The 22285-nt window shown below is 46.2% G+C and overlaps 1 protein-coding gene across 3 annotated transcripts in view; it reads right to left on the bottom strand.

Moving 5' to 3' along the window:
* The window catches only part of LOC143770555 (NACHT, LRR and PYD domains-containing protein 3-like), a 149840-nt gene that overhangs the window by 24227 nt on the left and 103328 nt on the right, over window positions 1-22285 (bottom strand). For all 3 annotated transcript variants that reach the window (XM_077260271.1, XM_077260281.1, XM_077260263.1), the window contains exon 9: window positions 18265-18435. In XM_077260271.1, the coding sequence (XP_077116386.1) occupies window positions 18265-18435 (171 nt within the window). The remainder of the gene's footprint in view (window positions 1-18264; window positions 18436-22285) is intronic.

The following is a 22285-nucleotide window of genomic DNA, read 5'->3' as shown; positions in this document are numbered from 1 at the left end:
GATACATAGGCAAGTGAATCACACTGCTATATTGACCGCCGGGGCGGGGGGGGGGAGGTCTAACCAAGTCACTACTCAGGATTGTGAGATGACTAAATCTGGTGCCACATTTGTCACGAAAAGGAAGTTGGTGACAGTGACGGACGGTACTTCTCTAAAGAATCAGGTGACGATGAGGGATCAGGTTTCAGGAGCCAACGCTTATAGTAGATGGAAAGGGTCCCCTCGACTGGTAGCTCGAGACGACAAGGACGTCTTTTCTCAGGGCCATGGACTGTAGTCATGTGTTCATCCCCACTGGTTTGAACAGAGGGGGAGGGTATGTGATGTACCAACTAGTAATATACTGAGAAACAGGTATGCATCGCACAGACAGAGGTCTGCTGCGATTTGAATCCAGGACAGGTTGCTGGGTCTTGTTGTCCCACAAACCTGTATATTAGTGAAGTTCTGTATTTAAGGGTTAACCAAAAAGTGATGGGTAGGACTGGTTAACCACATACCTCCCAGGGGTGTGTTCCTGTGATGTCAGAAAGGTCCTATATGTTTCGTGGTTGCACCACAGGGGGAGCAGATGGCCTTGTGTGAGACTGTAGCTGGCGGAGCTCTGGGAAGTCCAGGAAGCACTGAGGGTCTGGACTACTGACAGGACCTATACGCCCCCTGAGGAAGGTTTCAATCCGAAACGCGCGTCGGGGTCAGCTGTGGACGGCGTGGTGGCTGGTGTGCATGTCTCGGTATGTCTTTAGTCTTACTTTTCCCTGTGCTATGTCTGCTCTGCTATGCATAGATTGTTATCTTGGTACTTTGCTATGGGAATGTAGTTGTCATTGGCTGAGCTATGCACCAGCCGCACTATGGCTATTTATGATGGAATTTGTTGTTTATACATATGATTGATTTGCCGTCCACTGCTTTCACTGGGCACTTTCGTGCCGCATTGCTGCATGTTCTCCTGTGTTCCCCTTGAATCTGTCTAAATATTTTATTATAATAAAGCAATTTTGATACTTTGGACTAAAAAAACTGTTGTCGGTGCTTCTGATGTTTTCTTATTGAATTTTGCAGTTTGTCCTGCGACTGTCCATACTAATATTGGGGTTATTTTCGGGCTTCACTGTTGTGTCCCTCCTTTCTGCCATCTATTCCCCGATTATATATGACTAGACTGTGGCCCGATTCTAAAGCATCGGGTATTCTAGAATATGCATGTCCCCGCAGTATATGGACAATGATGATTCCAGAATTCGCGGCAGACTGTGCCCGTCGCTGATTGGTCGAGGCAACCTTTATGACATCATCGTCACCATGGCAACCATTATGACATCTACGTCGATACTGTGCCCGTCGCTGATTGGTCGAGGCCTGGCGGCCTCGACCAATCAGAGACGCGGGATTTCCAGGACAGACAGACAGACAGACAGACAGACGGAAAAACCCTTAGACAATTATATATATAGATGTCATTATCGTTGTATTTGCTATAGGACCTATATGAAGCCAGGCTGGGAACCCGTAGAATCTGTTAAGCAGGTAACCCAGAGCCTGGGGGATTGTGAACTGATGGGCGTCAGGTATTGAACTGTGCGAATATAACCGCAACTGAAATGGACTATATGTCGGTTCTGTGATGTTCACATGGCCTACCATGGTTTATGGAGGTGTAATAAACCAGGCATGGACTTATGTAACTGAAAAACGGTTGCTGTTTGTTTAAATATCACCTACAAGTGAGTGTACCCCAACCGTCTTAGTGATCGCTGCGTCACATGTTATTTATCTTGATGACATTCTTATATTTTCAGATACCTTGGGGGAGCATCGCAGGCATGTCCAGTTAGACCTGGAACGTCTACAGGAGAATCATTTCTATATCAAACTCGAAAAAATGTGAATTTAAACAAACCAGGACTCACATTCTTGGATATATCATCTCCCCAGAAGGTCTGAGCATGGATCCCAGTAAAATCAGAGGACTGACCTATACCAAGAAGTTTAAAAGATGTCCAGAACTTTATAGGATTTGCACATTTCTACAGAAGATTCATTAAAAACTTTTCAAAAATCATTTTACTAATTACCTCACTCACAAAGAAAACGAAAGTGTATTTCTGGTCTTCAGAGGCACAAGTGGCTTTTGACAAACTAAAGTTTCTTTTCATTTTCGCATCATTACTAGTCCATCCAAATCCTGAACTGCCATTTGTTGTTGAAGTAGACGCCTCAGACTCTGCGGTGGGAGTTGTTTTGTCACAGTGAGCTGAAGACAAAATGCGGCCTCATCCATGTACATTCCTTTCTCATACCATGTTAGCTGAAGAAAAGAACTATGACATTGGATATAAAGAACTTTTAGCTATTAAAGTCCAATCATCTGGTGACTTTCCTTACTGACCACAAAAATTTAGAATTCATCCGTACAGCTAAGAGGTTGTCTGCAACACAAGCACGTTGGGCCTTATTTTTCTTCACATTTAATTTTATAATTTATCTGCCAGGTTCCAGATATGGCAAGGCTGATGCTCTGAACCTCAAGATATGTCTAACACTGACTGTACCATTATACATGCACATTTTGGGGGGCAAATAGTAGACACCAAATTTTTTCTTGTTTTATAAAACCGTCTTCACTCGTTAAAGGCATCCATTATAGAAGGAATGGATTCCTTAGGGTTGGCTATCATGAGTAAAATATCATCAGCAAATGCCAATGTTTTATGCGTATGGTGACCGATCGCAATGCCCCAAAGGAAGGGATCATTTCCAGGTATCTCAACAAAGGTACAGGGCAATATTAAATAACAGAGGTAACAGGGAACATCCCTGCTTCGTACCCCCAAAGATGGAAAAAGAGGTTGATTGAATACCATTAAGCCAAATCAAAGATTGGAGGTTGGTATAAATTGTCCTTACAAAGTTGAAAAAGGTAAAGCCAAACAATCTATACTTAAGGGTTCGAATAAGGTGAAACTAAGACACTCGATCAAAGGCTTTATCAGCATCAAGGCTAACCAGTATATGCTGCTTGGCTTTAGCCTGGTAACTATGTGTAATCGCAGCCAATGCTGTCCTAATAGTATAAGCGATAGACGACCATGGACAAAACCTGTTTGAGATGAGGTGAGAATATCAGGAAGTATACACTGAAGTCTATTAGACATGATTTTGGTAAGCAATTTAAAATCAACATTTAGGAGCGTGATGAGACGGTACGAGGCAGGGAGAAGCGGGTCCTTGCTTGGCTTTAGCAACAAAGATAAACAAGCTTTGTTGAATTGGTCAGGCATAGACCCCGAGTCAACAATATGATTAAAAAGAGAAGTAAGGTGGAGAATGAGTAAAGGTTGTAACATTTTATAGAATTCAACCGAATACCCATCCGGGCCAGGTGCTTTAAGCAACTTTGCAGACTTGATGACTGATCCCTCCTCCAGGAGAGATCAGCTGATTTAAAATTTCCCTTTGGAAAGCAGAAAGTTTTGTAAAAATTTGTATCCATCTTCCCGGGAATAATGGAATATTAGAGACTCTAGTAGCCGCTTTGAATGGCTTCGTTAGGGATGCCAATAGACAGCCTGGTTTATTACCCCACCGAAAATATTGATTGCGTTGATGAGCTAACTGATTGTGTGCCTGTTCATGCAATAGGGTGGCTAAGTTTTGTTAGCCGTAAGGTAAGCCTCTCTGAAGGAGGGAGTATTAAGTAATTTAAAATCGCTATATGATTAAGTAAGCCGGTCTAAGAGAGGCCGCAGGGAGGACAAAAATTTCTTTTTTTTCTGGGACACAAAGGAGATAATATATCCTCTAAGCACTGTCTTAGCAGTGGCCCAGAATAGGTTGATATCGTCTAGGTGTTCCAGGTTATCCACCAACCAGTCATATAGCGTTTGAAGTCATCCGAAATGTAAAGATATGAGGGAAAACGCCAATGAAAAGATACAGTTCTACTAGTGCGGAGTTCCAAAGTAAGTAAAACCAGAGAGTGGTCCAAAATAACCGAAGGGAGGATATCAACTGTTTTAATGAAGGAAAGAAGAGTGGCAGAGATTAACCAATAATCAATAAGAGTATGAACGTCATGAACTCTAGAATAAAAGGTGTATTCTCTCTCCGTAGGGTGGCAGCATCTCCAAGCATCAACTAGGTAAAGCCTAAAGGTACCGTCACACTAAACGATATCGCTAGCGATCCGTGACGTTGCAGCGTCCTCGCTAGCGATATCGTTTAGTTTGACACGCAGCAGCGATCAGGATCCTGCTGTGATGTCGCTGGTCGCTGAATAAAGTCCAGAACTTTATTTGGTCGTCCGATCGCCGTGTATCGTTGTGTTTGACACCAAAAGCAACGATACCAGCGATATTTTACACTGGTAACCAGGGTAAACATCGGGTTACTAAGCGCAGGGCCGCGCTTAGTAACCCGATGTTTACCCTGGTTACCAGCGTAAAAGTAAAAAAAACAAACAGTACATGCTCACCTGCGCGTCCCCTGCCGTCCGCTTCCTGCTCTGACTGATCGCCGGCCCTAAAGTGAAAGTGAAAGCACAGCGGTGACGTCACCGCTGTGCTGTTAGGGCCGGCGCTCAGTCAGTGTCAGGAAGCAGACGCTGGGGGACGCGCAGGTGAGTATGTACTGTTTGTTTTTTTTACTTTTACGCTGGTAACCAGGGTAAACATCGGGTTACTAAGCGCGGCCCTGCGCTTAGCAACCCGATGTTTACCCTGGTTACCCGGGGACCTCGGCATCGTTGGTCGCTGGAGAGCGGTCTGTGTGACAGCTCTCCAGCGATCAAACAGCGACGCTGCAGCGATCGCCATCGTTGTCGCTATCGCTGCAGCGTCGCTTAATGTGACGGTACCTTTAGGTAGAAATCTCTCCAGTTGAAGAATGAGATGGAGGCAGAGGTGTAGACCTATCAAGGAAGATGTCATGAAGGTTATTTAAATCTCCACCTAATGATATATTAGTGGGATGCCAGCCATGAACAACTTCCAAGAGTCTAGCAAAAAAGGGAAGATTGGCAGTGTTGTCCGCATAAACATTAATGAGGCATTATTCCCATTGTTTGATAAGGACTCTGACTAGTAAATATCGTCCTGCCTTACTACATCTTGTATAGAGTATTCGAGGTCCTTATGAAACAAAATGGCCACCCCACGCTTGTTCCGTGAAAAGGAAGCCTTCAAGCACTCCAAATAATGTATATTACGGAGCGATGGGTGACCTCTGCAAAGCCAGTGAGTTTCTTGTAAAAAGACAATATGTGTGTGTAAGCGGCAGGGGCGGACCTACCGCCGGTTCAACCGGTGCAGCCGCACCGGGGCCCGGAGGTGGAGGGGGGCCCTTGCAGGCAGGGACATACAGGTGCCCGGCTTTGTGCTGCTGCAGTAGTTCGGTGCACGGGTGCAGGCCCCGCACTGTATTAGCAGTGTACAAGTGCCGGCCGGCATCCTCCTATTGCAGACACAGCAGGAGCCTGTGTGTCTGCTGATCTGACGTCACCTGCGCGCCGGAGAGGAGAGATGAAGTTAGTAGAAAGCCATGGGGTCCCGGGCAGGAGGTATGTGACGGGCTTCATCTCACTCCTGCTTTCTTATCTGCTTTCTGTAGAGGATCTCTCTGTACTGTGAGATTTATTGCACCACCTTAAGGGTACTGTCACACATTGAAATTTCCATCGCTACGACGTTACGATTCGTGACGTTCTAGCGATATCGTTACGATATCGCTGTGTCTGACACGCTACTGCGATCAGACACCCTGCTGAGAATCGTACGTCGTAGCAGATCGTTTGGAACTTTCTTTCGTCGCTTGATCACCCGCTGACATCGCTGGATCGTTGTGTGTGACAGCGATCCAGCGATGTCTTCGCTTGTAACCAGGGTAAACATCGGGTAACTAAGCGCAGGGCCGCGCTTAGTAACCCGATGTTTACCCTGGTTACAAGCGTAAACGTAAAAAAACAAACCGTACATGCTCACCCGTCGGTGTCCTTCAGGTCCCTTGCCGTCTGCTTCCTGCTCTGAGTGCCGGCCGGAAAGTGAGAGCAGATCACAGCGGTGCTGCGATCTGCTCTCACTGTACGGCTGCACTCAGAGCAGGAAGCAGACGGCAAGGGACCTGAAGGACACCGACGGGTGAGTATGTACTGTTTGTTTTTTTACATTTACGCTGGTAACCAGGGTAAACATCGGGTTACTAAGCGCGGCCCTGCGCTTAGTTACCCGATGTTTACCCTGGTTACCCGGGGACTTCGGCATCGCTCCAGCGCCGTGATTGCAACGTGTGACCGCAGTCTACGACGCTGGAGCGATGATTATACGACGCTGCGACGTCACGAATCGTGCCGTCGCAGCGATGAAAATTTCAATGTGTGACGGTACCCTAAGTTTACATACAGATAAGGTCTCGGCTCCAGCGTCACCCGATCTGCATGTAAGCTGAAGCTGCAGCAATAAGTCACAGTGATCCTCACCCTGCACTGTGTGACCCTGAGCCCGGCTCCAGGACATCCCACATTATACATCAGATATATATTTGTACTATGTGCACATATATAGTGTTATGTGCACTGAGCACTGACCAGGCTGCAGGAACTCACATTATAATATAGTATATTATAATGTGAGTTCCTGCAGCCTGGTCAGTGCTCAGTGTATATAACACTATATATGTGCACATAGTACAGTGCACAGTATATGCAGTATGGAGCCTCATGTGCAGTCATTATACAGTATGGAGCATCATGTGCAGTCATTATACAGTATGGAGCATCATGTGCGGTCATTATACAGTATGGAGCATCATGTGTGGTCATTATACAGTATGGAGCATCATGTGCGGTCAATATACAGTATGGAGCATCATGTGCGGTCAATATACAGTATGGAGCATCATGTGCGGTCATTATACAGTATGGAGCATCATGTGCGGTCATTATACAGTATGGAGCATCATGTGTGGCCATTATACAGTATTGAGCATCATGTGCGGTCAATATACAGTATGGAGCATCATGTGCGGTCAATATACAGTATGGAGCATCATGTGCGGTCATACAGTATGGAGCATCATGTGCGGTCATTATACAGTATGGAGCATCATGTGCGGTCATTATACAGTATGGAGCATCATGTGCGGTCAATATACAGTATGGAGCATCATGTGCGGTCATTATACAGTATGGAGCATCATGTGCGGTCATTATACAGTATGGAGCATCATGTGCGGTCATTATACAGTATGGAGCATCATGTGCGGTCATTATACAGTATGGAGCATCATGTGCGGTCATTATACAGTATGGAGCATCATGTGCGGTCATTATACAGTATGGAGCATCATGTGCGGTCATTATACAGTATGGAGCATCATGTGCGGTCATTATACAGTATGGAGCATCATGTGCGGTCAATATACAGTATGGAGCCTCATGTGCGGTCATTAGACAGTATGGAGCATCATGTGCGGTCAATATACAGTATGGAGCATCATGTGCGGTCATTATACAGTATGGAGCATCATGTGCGGTCATTATACAGTATGGAGCATCATGTGCGGTCAATATACAGTATGGAGCATCATGTGCGGTCATTATACAGTATGGAGCATCATGTGCGGTCATTATACAGTATGGAGCATCATGTGCGGTCATTATACAGTATGGAGCATTATGTGCGGTCATTATACAGTATGGAGCATTATGTGCAGTCATTATACAGTATGGAGCATCATGTGCGGTCATTATACAGTATGGAGCATCATGTGCGGTCATTATACAGTATGGAGCATCATGTGCGGTCAATATACAGTATGGAGCCTCATGTGCGGTCATTATACAGTATGGAGCATCATTTGCGGTCAATATACAGTATGGAGCATCATGTGTGGCCATTATACAGTATGCAGCATCATGTGCGGTCATTATACAGTATGGAGCATTATGTGCGGTCATTATACAGTATGGAGCATTATGTGTAGTAATTATACAGTATGGAGCATCATGTGCGGTCATTATACAGTATGGAGCCTCATGTGCGGTTATTATACAGAATGGAGCATCATGTGTGGCCATTATACAGTATGGAGCATCATGTGCGGTCATTATACAGTATGGAGCATTATCTGCGGTCATTATACAGTATTGACCATCATGTGTGGCCATTATACAGTATGGAGCACTGTGTGGCCATTTTTTTTATTTATAATTATTCTTTATGAAAGTGTGATCAGCAGTGCTAAATGGGTGTGGTTGGCACGTGGATATGGGTGTGACTAGTTATGAATGGGTGTGGCCAGAGGCGTGGCCTAAAATTTGCCGCGCCGCGCGTTGCGCGCCGCAAGCTTTATCCCTCTTTCCCATCTTCAAAAGTTGGGAGGTATGATGCTGGGCAGGGAGGGGGGCCCAGACACATTTCTTGCACAGGGGCCCAAAGCTGTCAGTGTCCGCCACTGGTAAGCGGGTAATATGGTCTAATACCTTTCTGTGCTTTACCGGCGAATTAAGACCAGCCACATTCCAGGATAAACGTTTGAGAGAGTCTATATTAATATGAGAAGCTATATCATTGAAGCAGCCATGTTAGCCCATCCCACATGGAGGCCAAAAAGTAGAAATTGTAAAAAAAAGGACAAATGGGCAAAGGTCTGTCCCAGTGAGCAAACCTTAATACCCAAATTAACCAAAAAGACTGAATACAGAGTGTACACAAGGAAGGGAAAAATCCAATCCCCAAACTGAAAAACAACATATAAACTACAATACTGAACATCAGGTTAAATTATCCCAACTAATAGCATCCCTTCAAAAGGAAATTTACAAGATAAAAACAAATATTGTGCAATACTAAAAAAAGCCTAGGTAATTGTGCAAAAAGACCACATTACCACCCAAATCCCAATACTCCAAGATAATAGAACATATGACCACAAACCAAAGTCAAGTAACCGGAGAGGATGCCTGAGAAAAATGCTCTATTTCCTCCAAGGCTTTATCAGGATCATCAAAAACACCGACTTTCCATGAAGCACCTCCCAGAGGCGTGCAGGGTGTAGAAGGGCAAAACATGTGCCCCTGTCATGTAACAGTCTACAAACTGATGAGACAGCACGGCGCTTGGCCTCCACCAAAGCGGAGAAGTCCTGAAACATGAGAAGGGACTAACCCTCATACTTCAGCGAGGAGGCGGCTCAAAATGCCCGGAGCAGTTGCATTTTGTCCTGGTAGTTGAGCAACTTAAAAATAACAGGGCGTGGGCTTTTGGATAAGAACGCTTAGGTCCAGTCCGGTGGGCTTGTTCCACCACCATGGAGCCAGGAAGCTCAGGCAAATTGAGTGCCCGCGGGAGCCAAGAGGAAGTAAAGTGATGAAGTTTTTTCACTGACTCAGGGACGCCAATGATCCAGAGATTGTTTCAAAGACTCCGATTCGAATTTTTCCTGGAGCTGCTCTATTGCATGGTCTCTGTCCTTTACTTGAGCAGCGTAGAATTGTATAGTATCCTTCAAATCGGAAATACGCTGCTCTGCCTCTGAGATTTTACTGGTGTGTTCAGTAAACTGGGATGTGATTGTTTCAGCGAGGATTGGAAAGACTGAAGTCTGGCGTCAATCGCCGGCATGAGTTTCATCGTAATAGAAGCGGCAATTGCTTGCAGAGATTCCTCAGACATGGCGGTATTAGAGTCCGGTGTTTAAGAGAAGATTTGGCAACCTGAGCCCTGGTTTTAACAGATTTAGAGATACCAGGGTTCACAAATTTATCCATAGGAGATGGAGAGGAGTATGTAGTCACAAGGTATGCATGTAAAAAGAGAGGGTGATACTACAGCCGAGATTTAGCTGAAGCAGCTTACATAGTCTATATAATAGGTTTAGACATCAGAGAAAGCCAGGTAGGAGTAGATCCAAATTGTTTAGTAAATATGAACAAGAAATTAGGGCCCAGCAACAAACAGGCACAAATATATCCCAGGTTGTGCCGGAGTCAACCACAATATGGAAGGCGAGCCCCAATGAAGGGGGGCTTTATCCATTATTTATCCAAGTATGTGTAGGTAGGCACCATTATAAAAAAGCAGTAATAACTGCATAGCGTTGACCTCCGGAAATAGCAGATAGAAAGTTCACATCGATAGCCGTGTTCGATTTTGAAAACTTCAAATGGCAGCAGGTGCAGTAATGAGGTAGGGGAAATGCTAACCCAAGGGCTATACCCACTTTGTGGATATTGAAGGTATATGGGCCAAAAAAGAGGGCCCTTATATGAATCTCTGGTACAAACTAGACCTTCTGCTAAGATCGTAGGAACAGATGCTGCTTTGGTGTGCCACCTTCAGGAAGGGTGAGAGTGAGCTGGTGACAGTCCCAATAGTGATCAGAAGTGAGTGGGGTATATTTTGTTTGCCACCATCGCATGATGGCTGTGCTAGGAGCTGGGGATAGGGAACTATTTTAATGAGGTGCAGGGATCTGTGGTGCGGCTCCACTCATGAGCCTGCAGAGTCCGGTGCTAGGTTTCAAAGCCAAAATCTCGGCTATGCCAGCACGTAGAGGGTCACAGGTGGCCTTGGATTATTCCACAGGCAGTTTTGAATCCACCCAAACATGGTCCAAATGAGACCAGGTTTTTTTTGTTGAGTTACAGGTTGCATTCTCTGGTGTCCCCACGGAGCTCCGGAATCCTGCTTCCTACATGCCCGGACTCCAGGCCACACCCCTGTTACCAAAAATGTTTTAACAAAGATTAAAGATGCATACGAAACTGATTTTTTTTTCTTAAAGGGAATCTGTCACCCCAAAAATCGTATATGAGCTAAGGCCACCGGCATAAGGGGTTTATCTACAGCATTCTGTAATGCTGTAGATAAGCCCCCGATGTAACCTGAAAGGTAAGAAAAACAGGTTATATTATACTCACCCAGGGGCGGTCCCGGTGCAGTCCGGTCTGGGTCTGGCGCCTCCCATCTTCATACAATGACGTCCTCTTCTTATCTTCCTGCCGCAGCTCCGGCGCAGGCGTACTTTGTCTGCCCTGTTGAGGGCAGAGCAAAGTACTGCAGTGCGCAGGCACTAGGAAAGGTCAGAGAGGCCCGGCGCCTGCGCACTGCAGTACTTTGCTCTGCCCTCAACAGGGCAGACAAAGTACACCTGCAAAGTACACCTGCATCCAGGCCTTGAGGATCAATCTCACTGGATTTTATCGTGGACCTACCTCCATCTAAAGAAATTATCGTTGTTGTGGTGGATTGGCTCACAAAGATGGTCCATTTTATTCCAACTAAAGGGATTCCTAACGCTGAACAAACCGCAGAATTAATGTTCAAAGAGATATTTAGGCTGCATTGAATTCCTGACAATGTAATTTCTGATTGAGGTGTTCAGTTTACATCAAGATTTTGGAAAAGATTCTGTGTAGCTTTAGGAGTTACTGTCAATTTGTCTACTGCCTTCCACCCACAATCCAATGGCGAGACTGAAAGAACTAACCAAAATCTTGAACAATACCTGCGCTGTTTTATTTCTTACCTACAGAATGATTGGGTGGAGTATTTACCAACAGCAGAATTTTCCTATAATAACTCAAAACACAGTTCTAAATCCCTAAGACCATTTTTTGCTAACTATGGCTTGCATCCGGTAATTATTCCTAATCTTCCATTTAATACTTCGGCTCCTGCTATTAGGCTGGTTTCACATTAGCGTATCTCTGCGCAGCGTATGATCCGCATCCGTCATTCGTACATATCTTTAATATGGTGTATGCAGAGACATGCGTTTGCATTTTTCCAGCCATCAAATATTGCGCAATCATGCACATGCGGATGATTGTGGTTGACTGTGTCAAAACAAGGCATTACTGTCTATGGGAACGTATTGGTACGCAAGGACATGCGTACGCATGCGTTTGATACGCATGCATACTTCAGACTGCGCATGTCCAGGAAATGATTTCACCACCTCCACCATGCGCATAAACAACGCAAACGCATGCCAAAACGTCTTCAAACGCATGCACACGTGTTTTTTTTGGCGTCATGCGTAAGATGATGTGGAGTAAAACCACAGCGTAAGCATGCGTTTGCATACGTTTTGGCATGTGTTTGCACATGCAGATGATACGCTGCGCACAGAAACGCTAATGTGAACCTAGCATTACTGACAGACAGAGTTGCAGAAAGCCCAGAAGGAACTAACTGAGATGTTACAAAAGGTCCAAGAAGATCACAAAGAAACAGCAAATAAACATTGCAAAGCCCATCCTACCCTTGGGGTCGGTGACAGTTTGGCTATCTAAAAAAAATCTAAAAATGAAGGTACCGTCTTCTAAATTGGGTCAAAAATTCATAGGACCTTTTCAAATTTCTGCACCATTTAACCCAGTTGCTTTCTGTTTAAAACTTCCTAACAGCATGAAAAATCACCCTGTATTCCATGTATCCGTGCTCAAACCATTCGGTGAGAACCCGTTTCCAGGAAAAACTCAGCCACCTTCTCCACCAGAAAAAATCCATGGTGAAGAAGAGGATGAAATGGTTGTGGATGAAATTCTGGACTCTAGAACATTTCAAAGATTACAATATTTGTTGCAATGGAAGGGCTACGGACCAGAATATAATTCACGGGAACCATGCCATGAAGGCAATGTCCATGCACCAAGGCTTACAAGAGCCTTTCATCAGAGGCATCCAGAGAAGCCAGTGCCTAAGATGTCCAGAGGCCATCCTGGAATTAGGTGACTGCTTTCAGGGCTCAAATCCCGCAGCTCTTTTGGACCAGGTGGCAGCTCTTCCCTCTGAGCTATTCAGCTCGCTGGACAGTTCCTTGTTAACCCAGATACTAGTACTTGTGTTGTTCCTGATTGGCTTTACCCTGTAATCTCCGGACTGAACACCCTACTTAAACATGGCATTGCACTTCTTTCCTTGCGAGATTATTGAGCTCCCAGCCTTTTATACAAGCTCTCTTTCCACCTACTGCTTCCTCCAAATTATACTGCTGCTTCTGTGTACCGACCTCTGGCTAATTACTGACTACGCAACCTACTTACCGTATTTTTCGGACTATAAGACGCACGGTTTTCCAAAAAAATTTTGAGGGAAAATGGGGGTGCGTCTTATAGTCGGAATATACTTACAAATACCATGGCGGCAGTCCTGGTCCGACGCTGCAGCCTCCCTTCCCAGGCTGGTGTGGCTCTCTGTTGCGGCGGTGGCCTGTTGGGTGGCTGTGCTCTGTGGCATGGGGCAGAGGTGGCCTGTTGGGCGGCAGTGCTCTCTGGGAAGGGGGCGGTGGTCTGTGGGGCCTCAGGGCTCCGCCAGCATTTCGTGAATGCCCGGAGGCCCGCGCAGATCCATTCCTGTGATGCGGTGGCCTCCGGGAAAATTGCCGGCAGGGCGGTGAATGCTCAGAATCAGATCTCGAGTCGAAATCTCATTGCCGAGATCTGAATCTGAGCAAGCACTGCCCTTGGCGGCCATTTTCTCGGAGGCCATTGCATCGCAGGAATGGATCTGCGCGGGCCTCCGGGCATTCACGAAATGCCTGTGGAGCCCTGACGACCCACAAACCACCGCCACGGCTGCCCCCGTCCCACAGGCCACAGCCGCCCCACAGAGCACAGCAGCCCCACAGGCTACCGCAGCCCTACAGAGCACCATAGCCCCACAGGCTACTGCAGTCCTACAGGCAACCGCAGCCCGACAGCACCTCCGCCCAACAGAGCACTGTCGCAAAAAGCGGGCGGAGCCCCGCCACACCACAGAGCAACATCACCGCACCAGCCTGGGATGGAATTTCCCGAAGGCCACCGCACCAGCCTTGACTACCGAACAACCCCTGTAACCACTCCTACACCTGTACCGAAACCCCTTCACAGTAAGCTGAATTCAGACTGTTTTTTTTCCTATTTTCCTTCTGAAAATTTGGGGTGCGTCTTATGGTCCGGTGCGTCTTATAGTCCAAAAATACGGTATCCTCCAAACTATACTGCTGCTCCCATGTACTGACATCTGACTACGCTACCTGCCGGTGCTGCACTTAGTGGTTGCAATACTATGAAGGAGAAAATGGCTAATGAAATCAATTATTAAACCTTATATAAGTCAGTTCAGATATGGTGTAGCAAGATGGAGTCTATTTCCTGATCAGCAGCACACTGGAAGGAATCTAGAATGCAGGAGTGAAGACACTGGACTGGACTGAATACCATATATGGAAGTGAAGTTGGAAACGAAGTTGGAATGAACCAATCAGAGTGACACTAACTATTCAGAAGTTGTTCGACCTCCCCCATTTCCTGTTTTGAGTATCTTCCTTTGTTCAGAATAAAGCAGTTGTGTGTAAGCCTTTGCTGAGAGAGGAAGTGTATCTGTCTGTGTATCTGATGCATTCTTAGCCTCTAAGCTAGCACTCAGCTTATATTAGGTCAGGTACAAGCAATCATCTTGATCTCACTTTAAGAGATCACCCTCACATTTTCACTTACTTCAAATCAGGTAATTTCTTAACACTTTGTCTCTAAAGCACTAGAACAGAAAGTCTTCACCTGGTCCCATTCTTCATTTGTTTTTTGTCAGTCTGTAGTCAAATGAACTGAACTTAATAAAGATGTTAGAAAGTTCATAGCAGCTTGTACTCAGCGTGTCCAATTCAATCCCTATCATCAAGCTTCTTGGTCGTCTGCAACTACTGGCCAAGAATCCTGGACCTTGACACAGACCTTCCTGTTGCACAAGAGATTACTTCCATTTGGGTTGTGGTGATTTACTTCTCTACGAGGTTACACTTTATTCTGTTGTCTTGCTCACCCTCAGTAGGTTGGCTCAAGTTTTCTTCAAAAGTTTCGGTTTACATGATCTTCCTGCCCATACTGTCTAAGATCGTGCAGTTCAGTTTGTTCTGAAATAATGTAGGGCTGTATGCAAAGTTTTTAAAATATTTCTGTTTGCTTTTGCAAACTATCCTCAAAGCAATGGAGAAAGCAAGATTAATACATGGAATAATATTTTCCCATTTTCTTTAAATGTTAATCAGAACAATAGGCCGCATCTGCTTCAAAATAACTGTTACAGAGGTAAATGCGAGATGTCTTGTCTTCTCTGTCTTTGGTTGAGAACTTTGTTTTCTTTTACCCATTGTCTCATTGAGTTGACTTCCTGCTGTGGACTAGGTTTGTACAGACCTCTGTGACATTCGGCCTGAGGTTCAGTTATAAACTGTCTGTTAGGGTACCGTCACACAGTGCCATTTTAATCGCTACGACGGCACGATTCGTGACGTTCTAGCGATATCGTTACGATATCGTTGTGTCTGACACGCTACTGCGATCAGACATCACGCTGAGAATCGTACGTCGTAGCAGATCGTTTGGAACTTTCTTTCGTCGCTTGATCACCCGCTGACATCGCTGGATCGTTGTGTGTGACACCGATCCAGCGATGTGTTCGCTTGTAACCAGGGTAAACATCGGGTAACTAAGCGCAGGGCCGCGCTTAGTAACCCGATGTTTACCCTGGTTACCAGCGTAAACGTAAAAAAAACAAACAGTACATACTTACATTCCGGTGTCTGTCCTCCGGCGTCTCAGCTTCTCTGCACTGTGAGCGCCTGCCGGCCGGAAAGCGAGCACAGCGGTGACGTCACCGCTCTGCTTTCCGGCTATGGTGCTTACACAGTGCAGAGAAGCAGAACGCCGGGGACAGACACCGGAATGTAAGTATGTACTGTTTGTTTTTTTTACGTTTACGCTGGTAACCAGGGTAAACATCGGGTTACTAAGCGAGGCCCTGCGCTTAGTAACCCGATGTTTACCCTGGTTACCCGGGGACTTCGGCATCGCTCCAGCGCCGTGATTGCAAAGTGTGACCGTAGTCTACGACGCTGGAGCGATAATCATACGACGCTGCGACGTCACGGATCGTGCCGTCGTAGCGATGAAAATGGCACTGTGTGACGGTACCCTTAGTGGGACAGCAGCTAGGAGGAATGCAGATAAACACAAAAGTCCCACTCCAAAATTTCTCCTAGGGATAGATACTGACTCTCTGCTAGGAACATTCATCTTAACACAGCTTGCAAAAGGCTTACTCCAAGATTCATTAGTCCATTTAAAGTTAATTAGTAAGTCAAAGTGGTCATTTTCCATTGAAAACTGCCTCCAACTCTGAAAATTCCCATTGCAACCGGTGGCCATCAACAAATGTTCTACTGCACTAAAATTTTCTACTCTGTCTCCAGAATATCTTAGTATGTGCTATGAAAAGAATTCAGGTCTTGAAGTGTGAGAGTCTGTCGGTGGCTTATCATCTTAATGGATTGGAAAGGATAGAATCCTAAAGGATTTAGGTTTCTAAAAAGGATATTAATGTCCCAAAATTGCTTAAAGAGAACCTGTCACCCCCAAAATGGCTGGTGAGGTACGCTCACCGGCATCAGGGGCTTATCTACAGCATTCTGTAATGCTGTAGATAAGCCCCCGATGTTACCTGAAAGAGGAGAAAAAGACATTAGATTATACTCACCCAGGGGCGGTCCCGGTGCGGTCCAGTCGGATGGGTGTCTCAGGTCCGCTCCGGCGCCTCCCATTCCATGACGTCCTCTTCGGGTCTTTACGCCGCTGCTCCGGCGCAGGCGTACTTTGTCTGCCCTGTTGAGGGCAGAGCAAAGTACTGCAGTGCGCAGGCGCCGGGCCTCTCTGACCTTTCCGGCACCTGCGCACTGCAGTACTTTGCTCTGCCCTCAACAGGGCAGACAAAGTACGCCTGCGCCGTAGCTGCGGCGTAAAGACCCGAAGAGGACGTCATGGAATGAAGATGGGAGGCGCCGGAGCGGACCGGAGACACCCATCCGACCTGACCGCACCGGGACCGCCCCTGGGTGAGTATAATCCAACGTCTTTTTCTCCTCTTTCAGGTAACATCGGGGGCTTATCTACAGCATTACAGAATGCTGTAGATAAGCCCCTGATGCCGATGAGCTTACCTCACCAGCCATTTTGGGGGTGACAGGTTCCCTTTAAGAAGTTCAGTGCTAAGCATCTTCTCTATCAATCTCATCTGGGATGGTCACAAGGAGACTTTTACTCACCCCTTCAGGATCCAGCACTGGGCACAATTTCCTCCTTTTGCTGCTGGCTATCCCAGTTCTTCATCGTGATGGTTAGGCATGGCAATCCAGAGTACCATTCTAATTTCATGCCTCAGGCAAGCTCAGGAAGTGGATTGCCGCCTGAGTATTCAGATATTTGGTGCCACGTCACCAGAAACTCCTACTTCTCAGCTCTTTACCAAGGTGTCACTCGAGTAATCCTGCACCATTTCACTCTGTACGGAAGTGCCAACACACAAATCCAACTCCGCTATTCTGTTCCATGTTGCTGTCCCAAGTTGCCTCTTATACGATATACAGCAATACTACAGTATTTAAACATATAGTGGAATCGAGAGTCTCCTATAGGAGAAATAAGGTAGCAGCAATGGTTACCTTTAGTAAGTTCCTGGCCGATCTGGTAATCCACTGCCTTCACGCAATTGTGTAACAGGGATGGGGGGCAGAGGTGGGAATGGTGGATGCTAGAAGGACTAACAAGTACTTTTCTGTGCTAGGTCCCGGGTGTGGTGCACTTACCAACACTCTGGGCATGCACACTCCAAGTTCCTGCCCCACACTGAGTTGTCATGTCGTCCAGCACAAAACAAAGTATGTAGTATGGATGGTTGGTGATGTTAGGACCCAGAGTGGCACTAAGAGCTGGTGCAATAAATACATATATGCTAATCATTTCCTAGGACTCTTATACCAGTAATGAGGTGGTGTTTGATAGAAAAAACGTTTATACCATAGATGTGCTTCGCATCATGTACGCTAATTATTATTATTCTGTATTTGTGTTAATCCTGACATCATGAGTTACCCTGATGTAAATAATTGAACAGTAATTTAATAGAAATTTTCCTTGATGCATTATATATATATTAGTGCTGTGTTTGTTCAGTACGATCACTTTCTCTGTGCTACACACATTCGTTCTCTTATCTCTTCATAATAGTGGAATAGCAATATTAATAGAGAAAGATAACATTTCATACAACCTCCACATGCCAGAGAGAGAGAAGTGATGTGAGGAGACGAGACAGCCAGACATTAGTAGAGATATCATATAACGAGGTGTAGTCTCATAGACATAACAATGATGTGGAGCAGAAAATCCCTTTATAACTTGTCCATACACGTCTCCGTCCTGTACACGTCTCTTTTACTTACCATATTACCTTTATCCTGCAGTCTGGACTGGACAGAGCCTCCACCAGTTCACTGAAGTGAGGACCATTCAGATGATTATTATATAAGTCAAGTATCTCCAGGGAATGGTTATTCCTTATTAAAGATGCCAACTGGATGCAAGCCGTGTGTGGCAGACGATTAACACTTAGACTGTAAGAATAAGAAGATGAGATGTGGGTGACGCCTCCAGAGGGTTAGTAAGAAAACAGAATATTGTCAATATGGAAAATGTCATCACTTACAAGGTCAAAGTCAGGATCCGTAAGAAAAGTCAGAAAACATAAGCAGAGATTAAAACAAGTAGCAATGAACAACCAGGAGCTAAAAAGGTAGGACTGATTCAGAGAAGTACAAGACTGTATCTGTACTAATTCAACAAAGTCTTGCGCCATCCAGCAAAAAATTCTAAATGATGAATGGAAGGCAATGATATTCATAGGTAGTATACTTCTTTTTTTTTTTTTTACATTTGTTTAACATGACTCCATGAAGAAGCAGTTACGAAACGCACGCTGGAGGGTGATTGTTGGTGATCACAGCACTTTACAAGCTGTGTCCCCCACTCCCTGAGCATTTTCGCTATACTTATGTTGCTCATTTTTATGGTATATCCAACATTTTACCTTTATTGTTCATGGTGCTACAGGTGCTTCTCCACAATTGGAATATCATCACAAAGTTAATTTATTTCAGTTCTTCAATACAAAAAGTGAAACTCATATATTATATAGCGTGATCTATTTCAGGTGTATTTCTGTTAATGTTGATGATTATGGCTTACAGCCAATGAAAACTCAAAAGTCATTATCTCAGTTACCGTATATACTCATACTCGTGTATAAGCCGTGATTTTCAGCACAATTTTTTGTGCTCAAAACGCCCATCTTGGCTTATACACGAGTCAATTGTCCAGAACGCTGGCGAGGGAGGGGGTGCGGACATCATACTCACCCTCCGTCGCTGCATCTATGTGGCTGCATCTCCGTCCCTGCATCTCCGTTGTCACGGCGCCGGCAGCTCTCCTCTCCTGTGCTGAGCGGTCACGTGGTACCGCTCATTAAGGTGATGAATATGAACGCGTCTCCATTCCCATAGGCGTGGAGCGCATATTCATGACTTTAATGAGCGGTACCACGTGACCGCTGAGCAGAGGAGAGCCGACGGACAACGGCAATGCAGGGTCGGAGATGCAGGCATAATGAGGGTGAGTATGATGGGGGGGCAATGTGAGCCATGTGTGGCACCCCAGGAGTCCGGGTACCACAGTAGTGCTGTCTTCCTCTCAGGGAGGATAGTGCTACTGTATGTCTGGAGACAAGTGAGATTTCCTTTGGTAGGTTTACACACACAACACCTTCCACTTTCAGGCCAGGAGGGGGAGCTCCAAGCCCTGTTTTAGGGCAGCTATCCCTGAATAAAGATCTTGGTTTGGAGGCGGAGTGAGTTCAGTTGGTAGTAGGAGTCTGTGTGTGAGGACAGACAGGAGAGGAGCACAGAGGAAAGTGAGAGCTCCAGGAGGCCACAAGCAGGCCTCTGAAGAGTTTCAGTGCAAGAATCCGGGTACCGGTAGCCCGAGGCTTTTATGGATTATAAAACACAGAGCAGAACCGGAGGGTATTGTTCTACAAGGACTTTGCCCATAATTACCTGGGGTACAGCAGCACCTAGGAGCCTGGAGTCACCGAGAACAGACCCCAGTTCACACGGCTCGAGTTGCCTGCCATACAGGTACCTGTCCTAGGACAGCAGAACGACTAAAGACTTTGATGAGACACTTAGTGGCAGCAGGGACTTTGAGACAGAAAGCGCAGAGTGGTAGGCTCCCACCTGACTTACCCAGGGGAACTTGCTTATCTCTGGACTGCCCAGACTTCTCTGCCTGCCCTGTGATCTGGTGCTCTGGACTGTGGACGCTGAAGTCTTCAGTAAAGGTAAAGAGACTGCAACCTTGTGTCCTCGTCTTTCTCTGAGCCATTCACCATCCACACACCGGGAGCCCTGGGGATACACTTCACCTGTGGGAAGTTATACCATCTAGCTGCCATAACATCACCCCAGTGGACCCTTTAAAGCAGCGTCTGTCCCCACTGACCGAATACCACAGGTGGTGTCACGAATATAAACTTTATCCCTTTAAAGACCTTCCCCTTTTACATGGGTGCCCAGGGTCACGGACCGGGTCGCAGCCACAGTGATATCCCCCTGTGAACACCAGACCCGGTACCGTGTACCCCCTGGCCCGTGGGGTGACTCACATGCATACAACCAGGGAAAGGGGGGGAGCTGAGCGATGGGGACAGGGGAGCCGAGCAATGCGGGACCGGGAAGCCGAGCAATGCGGGACCGGGGGAGCCGAGCAATGCGGGACCGGGGGAGCCGAGCAATGCGGGATCGGGGGAGCCGAGCAATGTGGGACAAGGGGAGCCGAGCAATGCAGGACCAGGGGAGATGAGCAAAGCGGGACTGGGGGAGTTGAGCAATGCGGGACCAGGGGAGCTGAGCCATGTGGGACCAGAGGAGTCATGCATATAACAGGGGGAGCCACATACCAAGACAGGACGATGGGAGCCACATACCATGATAGGACAGGGAGCCACATACCAGGACCGGACAGGGGAGCCATGCATAGCAGGACAGGGGGAGCCACATACAGGACAAGACAGGGGAGCCATGCATAGCAGGGCAAGGATGAGGGGAGAATCCATACCCGACTTACACTCAAGTCAATAAGCTTACCCAGTTTTCTGTGGAAAAAGTAGGTGCCTCGGCTTATACTCGAGTATATACGGTAATTAGAATACTTTATAACACCAGCTTGAAAAATAATTTTAAAATCCAAAATGTTGGCCTACTGAAATGTATGTTCAGTAAATGCACTCAATACTTGGTCGGGGTTCCCTTTGCATCAATTACTGCATCGGTGTGGCCTGACATGGAGGCAATCAGCTTGTGGCACTGCTGAGGTGTTATGGAAGCCCAGGTTGTTTTGATAGCAGCCTTCAGCTCTTCTGCATTGTTGGGTCTGGTGTCTCATCTTCTTCTTGACAATACCCCATAGATTCTCTATAGGGCTAAGGTCAGGCGGTTTGCTTGCCAACCAAGCACAGTGATACTGTTGTTTATAAACCAGGTATTGGTGCTTTTGGCAATGTGGACAGGTGCCAAATCCTGCTGGAGAATGAAATTTCCATCTCCAAAAAGCTTGTTGACAGAGGGAAGCATGAAGTGCTCTAACATTTCCTAGTGGACGGCTGCGCTGACTTTGGTCTTGATAAAACCCAGTGGACCTTCACCAGCAGATGACCCGGCTCCCCAAACCATCACTGATTGTGGAAACTTCACACTAGACCTCAAGCAGCTTGGATTGTGTGCCTCTCTTTCCCCAGACTCTGGGACCATGATTTCCAAATGAAATGCAAAATTTACTTTCATCTGAAAACAACACCTTGGACAACTGAGCAACAGTCCAGTTCTTTTACTCCTTGGCCCAGGTAAGACGCTTCTGGCGTTGGCTATTGGTAATGAGGAGTGGCTTGACACAAGGAATGCGACACTTGTAGCCCATTTCCTGGATACGTCTGTGTGTGGTGGCTCTTGAAGCAACGACTCCAGCAGAAGAACTCCTTGTGAATCTCCCCCAAATTTATGAATGGCCTTTTCTTAACAATCCTTTCAATGCTGCGGTTATCTCGGTTGCTTGTGCATCTTTTTCTACTACATTTTTTCCTTGCACTCCACTTTCCATTAATATTCTTGGATAGAGCACTTTGTGAACAGCCAGCTTCTTAAGCAATGAACTTTTGTGGCTTGCCCTCCTTGTGGAGTGTGTCAATGACTGCCTTCTGGACATCTGTCAGGTCAGCAGTCTTCCCCATGATTGAGGAGCCTACTGAAACTGATTAAGGGACTTTTTAAATGCTTAAGAAGCCTTTGCAGGTGTTTTTTGTTAATTATTCTAATTTACTGAGATAACTTTTGGGTTTTCATTGGCTGTAAGCCA

Source organism: Ranitomeya variabilis, chromosome 1 (assembly GCF_051348905.1).
Source record: "Ranitomeya variabilis isolate aRanVar5 chromosome 1, aRanVar5.hap1, whole genome shotgun sequence".
Classification (NCBI taxonomy): Eukaryota; Metazoa; Chordata; class Amphibia; order Anura; family Dendrobatidae; genus Ranitomeya; species Ranitomeya variabilis.
The sequence above is the reverse complement of the archived record's forward strand: the minus strand, read 5'-3'. Positions and strand labels throughout refer to the sequence as shown.